Raw genomic sequence first — 13016 nt, forward strand, 5'->3', positions numbered from 1 at the left:
TAATTGTACTCCCAAATTATTTTACTTATTTTTAGTCACACACTGTATTTTCTCACTCCAGTAACCACCTGACTTTCTTCCAAGTCTTTAAATTACACTGAACAAAAACATAAACGCAACATGTTAAGTGCTGGTTTCATGAGCTGACAAGAGATCCCAGAAATGTTCCATACACACAAAAAGCTTATTTCTCAAAAATGTGCACACATATGTTTACATCCCTGTTAGCATTTCATCCTTAGTCAAGATAATCCATCCATCTGACAGGTGTGGCACATCACAAGCTGATTAAACAGCATGCTCATTACACAGGTGCACCTTGTGCGGGACAATAAAAGGCCACTAAAATTAGCAGTTTTGTCACAACACAATGCCACAGATGTCTCAAGTTTTAAGGGAGTGCGCAATTGGCATGCTGACTGCAGGAATGTCCACCATAGCTGTTGCCAGATAATTACATTTTAATCTATCTACCATAAGCCACCTCCAATGTAGTTTTAGAGAATTTGGTAGCGTGTCCAACCGGCTTCACAATCGCAGACCAGGTGTAACCACCCAGGACCTCCACATCCGGCTTCTTCACCTGTGGGAGGGGCCGGTGCAGAGGAGTATTTATGTCTGTAATATAGCTCTTTTGTGGGGAAAAACGAATTCTGATTTGCTGGGCCTGGCTCCCAAGTGGGTGGGCCTATGCCCAACCATGGCAGGCCCCCTGCCCAGTCATGTGATATCCATAGAGTAGGGCCTAATTTCCTTATATGAACTGTAACTCAACAAAATCTTTGAAATTGTTGCATGTTGCGTTTATATTTTTGTTATTACCGTGTAATCTCTCATCAATTTGGACACTATCTTGAAATAAATCAATACTTTGAAGACATGTCCTGGCAAGGCATGTGAGAGGGTGGCTAGACTGGCTAATGGAGCAGGTGGGAAGAGGTTCAGGTGAGGTTTAGTTCATTTAGATGAACATTTATTTTTAATGATTGCCTGCTTTTAAAGCAAACTTGACCACGCATATAATTCATTTGATGTATTATCTAAATGTTTGAGGAGAGTAGTCATAAAATTTGATGGGGAACAAAATGAGTTCATGTAATGTCACGGTGGGGATTATATTTTTGGCATCAGGTTGAAAAAGATATTGCATAGCAATGAGATTTTGACCAAAATTCTCACTAGCGATTGGCACCCCATCCAGACAGATGGTGCCTAAATGTAGACTACAGTAGACAGGTCACAAGAAGGGAGAGTGAAATATCTAAGCCGGCTAAGTTCTTCTTAGGAGACTCATCTGTGTCAACCATCAGCTGTACTAAGTCTATTGTATAATGTTTATAAATTAGGTGTCTGAAGTTAAATATATTTAAAGGGGAGAGGTAAATAGAATCTATGCCTAATTAATTGTAACCTACTTCAATTTATGCTACTGACCACTCACTGCCTTTCCCTGTTTAAAAAAAAAAGTATTATTTTTTTATCAAATGTAACATCATATGCATGCAACGTCAACCACCTTATCATTGAAGTTTCATTCTAAAATCACTAGATGGCGACCGATACCTACATTTGGCCGACTTCGTTTTTGAACACGCAGAATGATCTCTGAGTAACCTACTCCAGCTATACAATTTGAAACAACATTTTGTTATATGAAACACAGTATTGTTATGTTATATTTATTTTGTTCAGCTAATTTCACAGTCAATTATATGAGGATTGCCCATCTTAAATTTTACTTTACAGGAACAGGATCATAACTTAATTGATTGCTGGAACAGAGTCCAATTTCCTCTTCTCATGTAAAGGCATCAGGAGTTGTCTAACATGGACAGAGAATTAAGGTCAGGGAAGGAGATTAATGAGGACACGGTGCCTCATCATGGGGACACAGGACGTGTCTCCACAGAGGAAATGGAAAGTGGAGGAATTCCTCCCCTAGCAAAGAGGCCCAGGCCTGATGATGTCACAGCTGACAGCACAGGAGAGATTGAGGAGGACACCGGCGGTAAGGTGGCTGATGGGAAGGAGTCAGACCAGACCCCTCGGGTTGAGGTGAACATTACCCCGGAGACAGGTTACGGCTGTGCCTGTCCCATCTGTGGCTTTGTGGCCAAAACTCCAACTGCCTTGAAGATTCACTCCAAGAGGAAGCACACCGGTCGAGGAAAGACCAGGGCTGTGAGCTCAGCTGAGGTACTTGTTGAAATAGATGGCTCCACAACCGGAGCAACAGCACCGACTTCGAATTACAAGACAGGTGGAGACACTGAGGAGAAAGTGAGCAGCAGTGAGAGACAGCAGGATGCCACAGAGAGTCAGAGCCAGGGCACAGAGCCAGGGGGTTCTGAGGGGGAGGGGACTACAATAATAGCCCAAGACGAAATTGCTGAGAAACAAGGGACAGGGAGAGATACTTTTGATATGAAGGTGACTCCAATAGCTGCAGAAGAGGAGCAAGAAAAGACCCCCGGTAAGAAGATAGTAGGTAAACGGGGCCCCAAGCCCAAGACTATACATGCTTGCAGCTACTGTGGTCACGAGTTTAGGGACAAGCCAAGCCTAGATACACACATCAAGAGACGCCACACCAAAGAGATGAATTACTTCTGTGAATTCTGCTTGTACGCCTGTGTGGCAAAGTGCGACTACGAAAAGCACTGCCTTAGTAACAAGCACAACAAACGAGTCGCGGAAAGCAGGGAATCCTCTGGCCTCGCGTCACCCACGGACAAGAAGACAGCCGAACAGGCTCAAATCTTTGCCTCCACGACGACTCAGACCCGGGCGTCCAAGCGTGCGCTCGGTGCCAGGTTCCAGCTGCAGTGCGAGAGTTGCGAATTCAGGGTCAGCAACTCTGCTTTGCTGGAGAGCCACGCTCGGCTAAAGCACCATGGCGAGCATCGCTTCCTCTGTAACGTCTGCCACTACTACACCGCTACCTCCGAGTGGATGGACACGCACGTGTCCTCGGAGAGCCACCAGCGTGTAGCTGAGGAGAAAAACACAGGGTCCTCCTTTGAGGAGTGCGTTGAGAAGGTGAGCAGAGATTCGATCGGTGACGACATGCTGACAGATGACGTGGCAGTAGGGGTCACCGGACACGATGGAGAGCTGCAACCTGATGTTAATGAGGAAGCTGTTGAGGCTGCGAAAGTCGTGTTGGAGAACATGGAAGAGCACATGGACGAGAAAAGCCCCCCCAAGAGGAGGAGAGGCAGGCCAAAGGGGCCTGCTGCAACTACATGTGAATACTGTGGCCTTCTCGCCTCCAATAGTACCAATCTAAACGTGCATATTCGTCGTAAGCACAGCCGGCAGTACAGCTTCACCTGCAGGCTTTGTTCTTACAACTGTGTGACGAAAGGCGACATGGACCGACACTGTGTCACAAAGAAGCACCTTAAACGCGTGGAGGATGCTAGCAGCGATGGCCAAGTGGACCTGGATACATCAGTGCAGGTCGTGAGTAAGGAGTCAGGCTCTCAGGCCAGCGAGGGTGAGGCTATACATCAGAATAGTCCAGTCAGAGAAGGGTCCAAAGGAGAGGAGGGGGCCACGGACAAAACAGGGGAGCTGTCACAAGACGGCGCCAAAGCACAAGTGAGCAGCCCGAAAAAGAGCAAGTACGACTTGGTCAACTCCTGCAGCCATTGCAGCTTCGTAGCTCATTCGATTCCCTCCCTCGACCTCCACGTGAAGAGGAGACACACCCGGGACTTTGAGTTTGTGTGCCTGGCGTGCAGCTACTACGCGGTCACGCGTCGGGAGATGTCTCGCCACGCCGCCACGGACAAGCATAAGCAGAAGAGTGAGGTCTACCTAGAGAACCTGGAGAGCTTTGTGGTGGAAGACCTGGCACAGCCGGAGGAGGAGGCCATGGAGCTGGGGAACAGAGCTGACCCTGATGCTGACAACAATGCTCACTCTGAGGATCCCTCCCCCTCAGTGCCCCCTGACACAGACATAGACCAGCCCACAGGCACAACTACAGACCAGCCTAACATTATAGACACAGACCAACCCACAGACACAGATACAGACCAACCCACAGAGACAGAGCAGCCCAACAACACAGACACAGACCAGCCCCCTATCATCGATACAGAACAACCCACAGACACAGATACAGACCAACCCACAGAGACAGAGCAGCCCAACAACACAGACACAGACCAGCCCCCTATCACCGATCGATACAGCACAACCCACAGACACAGCTACAGACCAGCCCACAGACACAGCTACAGACCCACCTACAGGCACAGCTACAGACCAGCACACAGACCAGCCCACAGACACAGCTACAGACCATCCCACAGACACAGCTACAGACCAGCCCACAGCTACAGACCCGCCCACAGACACAGCTACAGACCAGCCCACAGACACAGAGCATATTACCACTAACCCCACACAGACTTCTGACGTTTGGAGCAATGAGCATGCAGCTACAATAGTGGAAGTTAGTGGCACTGTTGTTGAGGAAAACACGGAGATCCAGGTGGCTGGTGAGGCGTCTGGTGGTGGCTCGGAACAAACCAGCAACGAAGCTCCAGGTACGATTGAGCCTCAGGAAGCACCAGCAGAAATCACCATAACACCGCCTGAGGAAGGCCAGAAGGAAGGGGCCGAACCCGAGGTGGAACCAGAGCTATTCTGTTCAGACGACGACGTTGAGATGGCTGATGAGAAACCTGACATCTCTTCCCCAGAGAAACAGCTCACCAGGGCGCTGCCGTTCGACGCTTGCATCATACCTCTCAAGTCCTTGACTGAAGCCGAGCTGGCTCTGCATGAAGAACGCATGGCTCACTCTGTTGAGGGCCACTCTGGCCTGGCTGTAAGTGGCCTGGCCGGGGCGGGCAGTTTTCAGAAGATCAAAAGAACCAAACCTGTAGGGTCTTCAGGTCTGTCCAAGGGGTTAACTCCCAACCCCCGCATCCGCTGCGAGGACTGTGGCTTCGTGGCGGACGGCATGAGCGGCCTCAATGTGCACATCTCCATGAAGCACCCGTCCAAGGAGAAGCACTTCCACTGCATGCTGTGCGGCAAGTCCTTCTACACGGAGAGCAACCTGCACCAGCACCTGACCAGCGCCGCCCACCTGCGCAACGAGCAGGCCAGCATCGAGGAGCTTCCGGAGGGCGGCGCCACCTTCAAGTGCGTGAAGTGCACGGACCCGTTCGAGACGGAGCAGGAGCTGTTCGTGCACATCAAGGAGAAGCACGAGGAGCTGTTGCGCGAGGTCAACAAGTACGTCCTGGAGGACACGGAGCAGATCAACCGCGAGCGCGAGGAGAACCAGGGCAGTGTGTGCAAGCACTGTGGCAAGGTGTGCAAGAGCAGCAACTCCATGGCCTTCCTGGCTCACATCCGCACACACACAGGTACGTTGTCTCCCAAAACATTTATTTGAAAACCTTCACTGCTGTTGTTTTTTTTTGTGATACATACTTTAAAAAAAAAAAGTTTAAATGGGTTATTTTAAAGTCATTGATAGCTGCATCACTAATATTCATAGGTGTTATTATACAGTGTATACACCACTTAGAATTGGCCGGCGTTGTCAATCATTACATGTGTTGGACATCAGGTTTTGAGATACTGTAGTCGAGCCTATATAGCGGTATCAGGGCCAGGCCGGGTATCAGAGGGGAGGCATGGTTCATGCAGTGGTTTGAGCTTAAGCCATGCATTGGAGGAAAGGAGAAGGCAAAGACTGAGCTGCCGGAGATGCTAATGGACCGCGGATTGGGATTCCCTGTGCACCGCCTGGTCAAAGACATGTGCGACTCATAATTGATGTGTCCATTACCAAGACTCGTTTGTAATTATAGTCAATAAGTCTCTGTAAATGTGTTAAAGCTTAGGCTAAAAGCATTGGAGACCCAAAGAGAGGTGGGCTAATAATGTAAAATAATCAATGCAGGCGTATTCAAAGCCCTTCATTTCCCTTGTGTGTGTGTGTGTGTGTAACTTGTGTGTGTGTGTGTCAGCCTACATGGTGAGCTGATTATCCTCAATCCATTAAGATTTATCTTGTCATTTATAATGCAAATCAGGGTTCGGCTGGTCAGGTCTATGACTGGGGTATGTCTGGCGGGTTAAGAATAGAGGGCGCTCCATTACTCTTCCTTGACCATGTGTATTAATTGCTTTTAAAATCAGCTTAATGTAGGAATGAGAAGTGAGGGCGCCATCAATAAATGCCCTTCTCTGCTTCCCCCGGTCCGTCCCCCTTTCAGCCCAAACTTTAATGGGACTTTAATTGGAGTACAGGCAGAGCTCTATGCTCGTTCTGGGTGGATTATGTGTCTGAGGTTGTGTGTGTGTGTGTGTCTGTGTCTCTCTCTGTGTGTGTGGAGTGACTGACTAATGGCCGAGGAGGGTTAAGATGTGTGGACCGTCTCAGATAGTTGACGGGGGAGTCAATGAGAGTGCTGCCACGATGCACTATGGTAGTCTGGTCATGTGGGCTGCTGCTGCTTTCTCTAAGTGTGTGCCCTCACCCATCACTGAGACGACATGATTAGGCCTACTTCTCTTTGTGATGACCTCTCAACGTCTAATAGAGTCGCCATCGTCTCACCATTGCGAACCGGTTCAGGTTGGCATATGGTCTGTTTTGCTGGGGTACGTCCTACGATTGATTTAATTCAGAAAAATAAAACAATACAAACGGAGCAACTAACTGTCTTTTACTTTGGCATTACCCCTCATGCCTCTGTGGCTCAACAAAACCACACTTTGTGGTTACGTGGCACGGGGATACTCACACATACGGTACAGTAAGACTGAAATTGAAATTCTGTTTGTTGTACAGTCCAGTAGTCTGAAAGGACAGGGGACATCGATGAGAGAGAGATTATGAGGCCAAATGATTTATCCTTTGTGTGATGTTTTGTTGAATCTGTAATATCCGTTTATGAGCCTACACCAGCATTTCATGTTGCCATGTAAACAACACCATTACTCTGGGTCCAGCTGAGGGAAAAGCGTTACTTAAGCAAATGAAAACAGTGACACTTTAAGAAGATGTGTTTATGAAAGTCAAGGGCACATTTGGAGGTCTAGATTTGAGTATTGTCGTTCTTTTTTTTAAGGTGGCTTTTTCGATTGAATTATCTCCTTTATTTTGCTAATTTTCTTTGCCTATTTGTAGAATGCACCTATTTCTTAGCATTTTGACACTGTGTGCTAGTTATTATTATTGCTAAGTTCCCTCATTACATTGAGTTATTCTCTCTTTGTATGTGGTCATTTATCGTGTACACTTCTTCCAGTGCTGTGGAACAGGACTGTGGGGTCCACCAGTGTTTGGACTGGGAGCACGTCCAGATGGTTTTAATTAAACCAAGATTTTTATTTACTTGATTAATCAGTGAAATCAGGAGATGGTGGGAGGCTGCACGCATTTTTGTCAATTTGTCCCCTGAAAAAAAAAAAAACACTTACATTTTGCCAATGAGGATGCAACTGGATTTGCATTTTGAGCTAAATTGGTCACTTTTTCAATTGATAGAGCTGTCTGACCTGAGGCCTGGGGTGGGTTGAAGTAATGGGCACACACACATAATCACCACACACACTTGCCAAATATGCACACACTCTTTCTCTCTAACACACACACACACACACACACACACACACACACACACACACACACACACACACACACACACACACACACACACACACACACACACACACACACACACACACACACTGAGTTTCTGAAGGTGTAAACAAAACTAGTTACAGGAGCTTGGTTTGTATGTGTTGGTCTGGCTGTACGATGTCTGATCGGGCCTCTCTTGATAAAAAAAACGTTATCCTGGGGTGGTAGACAGACATGGACATTATGTTCCCACAATATTTGATTTGAAAATTCAACACTGGAAAACAAATCGGTCCCTTTAAATATGTTTTAAAACGGGTTTGCCATTTTGCCGGGATTTTGGCAACGATGCCCATTATCTACTCCCCCAGAGTCAGGTGAACTCGTGGGATACCATGTTTATGTCTCTGTGTCCAGTGTGAAGGAAGTTACAGGTAGTTTTTGCAAGCTAATGCTAACTAGCGTTAATGCAATGACTGATAGTCTATGGGTATCTGCTAGCATTGCCAAAATCCTGAAGTATCCCTTGAACATTCTGAAAATGAGGCTAACAAGTAAGGCTTTGAGGGAGGAGAGGAGAGGAGAGGAGAGGAGAGGAGAGGAGAGAGAGAGAGAGAGAGAGAGCATTGCGGGTCATTACCCATCTCATCTGGAATGTGAGGGAGCCACATTGCCCCTATGTGGTTGGCAATGTTAATTTAACATGACACTGCATTGATGGTCAATTTCAGTTTCATGGAGGCTGTTTAAGTGGAGTGGTGGAGTATTAACATGGTGAGATGTGAGAAGGGAGGGATGCTGCATCCATCTCCTCCTGCCATGTCTCATACTGGCCAGATCCTCTCCCTCTGCGCCTGTCACTCGCTTCACCTCGGCTTGGGCGTGTGTTTGTTTTGGGGAGCGCATCATAGTGTATCGATGCTAAGGGGAGAGGCCCGATTCACCGGCGCTCATGTGTTAACGCCCCTCCCTCGCCTGTTTGCAGGCCTTGTTAGCACGCGTGTGCCTTTCCATCTTCGTTACCAGCTTAGAATTCAACGTGTCGTACTTCCAGCTCGCGGCAAGTGAACCGTGTATGAACAAATTAGTAATCTACACAAAGTGCTTAATCAAATCAGCGGCTGCCCCTGAAATAAATATTGCAATGAGTCTTGGGATATTCACTGGGAGAGCGGATTGCATAGCGAGTATATTATAGAAGGTTTCCAGTCAGATTAGTGTGTCATACTGGAGAACTGCTGCTTTAGACCGTCTGCATGGGACCTGGCCCTAGTCTGTCTGCATGGGACCTGGCCCTAGTCTGTCTGCATGGGACCTGGCCCTAGTCTGTCTGCATGGGACCTGGCCCATAGTCTGTCTGCATGGGACCTGGCCCATAGTCTGTCTGCATGGGACCTGGCCCATAGTCTGTCTGCATGGGACCTGGCCCTAGTCTGTCTGCATGGGACCTGGCCCTAGTCTGTCTGCATGGGACCTGGCCCTAGTCTATCTGCATGGGCTGCATGGGACCTGGTCCTAGTCTGTCTGCATGGGACCTGGCCCTAGTCTGTCTGCATGGGACCTGGCCCTAGTCTATCTGCATGGGACCTGGCCCTAGTCTATCTGCATGGGACCTGGCCCTAGTCTGTCTGCATGGGACCTGGCCCTAGTCTATCTGCATGGGCTGCATGGGACCTGGTCCTAGTCTGTCTGCATGGGACCTGGCCCTAGTCTGTCTGCATGGGACCTGGCCCTAGTCTGTCTGCATGGGACCTGGCCCTAGTCTGTCTGCATGGGACCTGGCCCTAGTCTGTCTGCATGGGACCTGGCCCTAGTCTATCTGCATGGGCTGCATGGGACCTGGTCCTAGTCTGTCTGCATGGGACCTGGCCCTAGTCTATCTGCATGGGACCTGGCCCTAGTCTGTCTGCATGGGACCTGGCCCTAGTCTGTCTGCATGGGACCTGGCCCTAGTCTGTCTGCATGGGACCTGGCCCTAGTCTGTCTGCATGGGACCTGGCCCTAGTCTATGCGGCACCATCCATATGAATGGCCCTTACTTGTAGTTGCATACACATCTTGTGTATATTCTATCTACGCAAAGAAATATCGGCTGGGGTTCAATTAAATTAGGAAAAATAGCACTGTTGTTGCAATCATGAGTTGACTTATGCATAAATGTTCTAACTAGTCTAACTGAAACAGCATTGGACTATTATTTTGGGGCATATTTACAATGCTACAGTTCTATTCCGCGGCATGCTGCAGCGCTTGTTTGATTGAACAGGCCTTCCCCAGTCAGTGTGTTCTATTAGCCTAGGGGGTGGTGTGGCCATCATGGGCGCTGACGATCCATAGCAGCCCCCTCACTCGCTCTGCTGCTCTTAAATGACAAATGGCGGGCAGAGACTGTGCCACTCTCTCAAACGCCACTGCCACCCCACCCTCCCCATTTCATTAACGGGAATAATTAGAAGGATACCTCCCTGATTAGCGCTTTTAATGATGGAACGTGGTAGTGAGTGCACACAAAATGGATTTACGTGCTCTGCCTGACCTTTGGTATCCAATTGACGCATCCAGAAGCAAAAGAAGGAAGAGTAGAGAAGAGAGAGATGGAGAGAGCGACGGGGAAAGATGGAGAGGAGGAGATTGAAGGAGAGAAAAGCCATGTACTCACTGTAGGAGCTTGTGTTTATTTATACAGTACCAGTCAAAAGTTTGGACACACCCACTCATTCAAGGGTTTTTCTTTATTTGGACTCTTTTCTACAATGTAGAATAATGTAGAAAACTATGAAATAACACACATGGAATCATACATGTAGTAACCCCAAAAAATATTTTATATTTTACATTCTTCAAAGTGGCCACCCGTTGCCTTCATGACAGCTTGGCACCCTCTTGGCATTCTCTCAACTAGCTTATTTCATCGTTTTGATGTATGTCCTGGGCTCAGGGTGTCTGGTTGTTTTACAGTCGATCTTGGGCAGTAAAATAGCACAGTAGCAGTGAAGAATGTTCCAAATTTCAACAACCTGACTAACAACAAGAATTCACCACGTCATCGTTCAGTCTCACCATCTCTGCAATTGTGCAAAGATCTTTCAGTTTGAATGTTATAAAAGATTTTGCCTCCATGTCGCCCCCCCCCTGGCCTTATGGCTCTACTCTACCTTCACCCCTACATCTACAACCACTACTTTCTTTTTATTATACTGTTTATAGTAATTTGTGTGTTTTTTCCCCCAATAGATAAAGTAGGATCAATTGACTTCACTTATTGTTCTGCAGGATCGAAGCCATTCAAGTGCAAAATCTGCAACTTTGCCACCGCCCAGCTGGGTGACGCCAGGAACCACGTGAAGAGACATCTGGGCATGAGAGAGTACAAGTGCCACATCTGTGGGTGAGTAGCACAGTCAGTGACTAGTCACTACCTTTTTAACTGGGGATGCCTGGGTTGGGTTCATTAAGTTCCTAACCCAAGAAAAAAGGTCAGAAACGGAATGAAACCGCAAGGTACTATCTGAACTTAAGACAAAACATCTGTTTTCCTTTTACGTTGCTACTTTCTTATTGGGTTTTTAAGTCATTTTTGCCATTTAGGTTGGATCACAAGAAAAAGATCCTCTTGTTCTGCAAATCATTATTTTTTTCTCTTATTGTGATATGTTTCAATACAATCTGTCACGTCTCACCATAGTCAACATTTCTAGCGCGACAGCGCAGGGCCTATAAACTCAAAGTAAAATGCTTTTGCGTCTCTTTCGTACTGCATTTAGGCCAAGCTCCGTTCAGTTGCTTTCATTCCCATGCTTGATCTTCCTACCATCCTACTGTGTTCACATGGACATGTAGGACTGTTTCTGTGTCATTTGGAAATGTGCTAGATAGCAGGATCTTCAGCTTGTACCACGCTCTCTGCTCCTCTGTGATACATAGATGAGGACGTGTAGTTACTTAGTCTCCCTCAATGCTTCCGTGTAAAACTGTTTATATGTCTTCCGTTTAGTTCGACCGCTCCGTTTTCCTTCTGCCATAGTCGAGTGGAATGAACGCGTTTAGTTTGGCTGCTCCGTTTTCCTTCTGCCACAGTCGAGTGGAATGAACACGTTTTTTAGTCGCCGCCGTTCACAAACGTTTTACAGAAGGGAAAACAGATCGTTGTTAAGCACCTCGTGTTTCACAAGCCCTGCACACACACACACACACACACACTCACACACACACACACACACACACACACACACACACACACACACACACACACACAAGTGCCCAAATGTGTGTGTGTGTGTGCACATATTCACTTGGTCAAAGCCCTAACACATTTATAGCACTTGGGGAAAAGGCTTTAGCTATGTGTGAGACACAGACAGACAGACAGACAGACAGACAGACAGACAGACAGAACGAACACAGTTCTCCAATGTGCCTGACTTCCTTTAAATGAGTCTACTAAATACAGCTTCTGGTTTCACAAATCATGCGGATGGAGGAGCTATCTCCCGCCTGAGCCAGACACTGGTGACAAATCGGCCGTGTGTGTGTGTGTGTGCGCTCACTACTGACTGATCACCGGGGCAACTTTCCTCTTGACTAAAGAGCAGCAAACAAAGAACAGACCAGAAACACCCTCATTAAGGCCAAAGTAGACATACTCTCTCTTCCTAAAGTATCCAGATTAGATAATATAGGCCCACATATATGTGGCTAATCTGAATGCAGAGCTGTTGCTAATGGTTGTTCGTGTCTCAGTTAATGCAATTTCCCTTTTTCGGTTTGGGCTGACCTAGAAAGTGAGATTACAATGTAGGCTGGCCATTAGGCATTCTGTTGCACACACTGGGTGAGGTGATATTTTGCGAAACAAAACCCTCTTTATCTAATGAAATCGTTTCTCATTATTACGATTTATCATCTTGATTACAATAGCTGAAGTGTTAATTTAAGTTTCTGAAGTTTCTGGAACTACAAAATTGAAATTCATACGTTTAGCAAAATGTGGTGGTTTTTACACACAGAGATACAATTACTGGAATGTACCAAGCCCCTCAGACCATGGCAATTTGACTGGAACATTCATCAGTAGTTCTATTTCTATGGTTCTACACGACTTCCCTGCTTTGTGAGACAAGCCAATGTAACGTTAACCAGTAGTCTGTTCATTCACTTCCCATTGCTATCACAGAGTGAGCTCATCCTGCTCTCGTTAGAATGTTGAGGAGGAGCAGCAGCGTTGTTTAACTCGATCCAAACACGCTCGTGGTCTTTCTACCTGGCTGCGAATATTACCCGCTTTTGACACCGTGCGCTAACGATTGAGACGCCCCCAAATGGATGCGGTGCACCTCTGCTGTCCACCTCACTTTAGCTGAGCCGAGAGCCTCGGAGGGCTGCTCGTCTCCGCTGA

At 47.2% G+C, this 13016-nt stretch overlaps 1 protein-coding gene across 1 annotated transcript in view; it reads left to right on the plus strand.

Moving 5' to 3' along the window:
* The first annotated feature begins 1755 nt into the window (after window positions 1-1755).
* LOC139366926 (zinc finger protein 407-like) overlaps window positions 1756-13016 on the plus strand; it is a 177541-nt gene continuing 166280 nt past the window's right edge. The window contains 3 exon segments of the mRNA XM_071104684.1: window positions 1756-4187; window positions 4189-5390; window positions 10895-11009. Coding sequence (XP_070960785.1) covers window positions 1828-4187; window positions 4189-5390; window positions 10895-11009 — 3677 coding nt within the window. The 5' untranslated portion in view covers window positions 1756-1827.

Source organism: Oncorhynchus clarkii, chromosome 2, assembly GCF_045791955.1.
Source record: "Oncorhynchus clarkii lewisi isolate Uvic-CL-2024 chromosome 2, UVic_Ocla_1.0, whole genome shotgun sequence".
Lineage (NCBI taxonomy): Eukaryota > Metazoa > Chordata > Actinopteri > Salmoniformes > Salmonidae > Oncorhynchus > Oncorhynchus clarkii.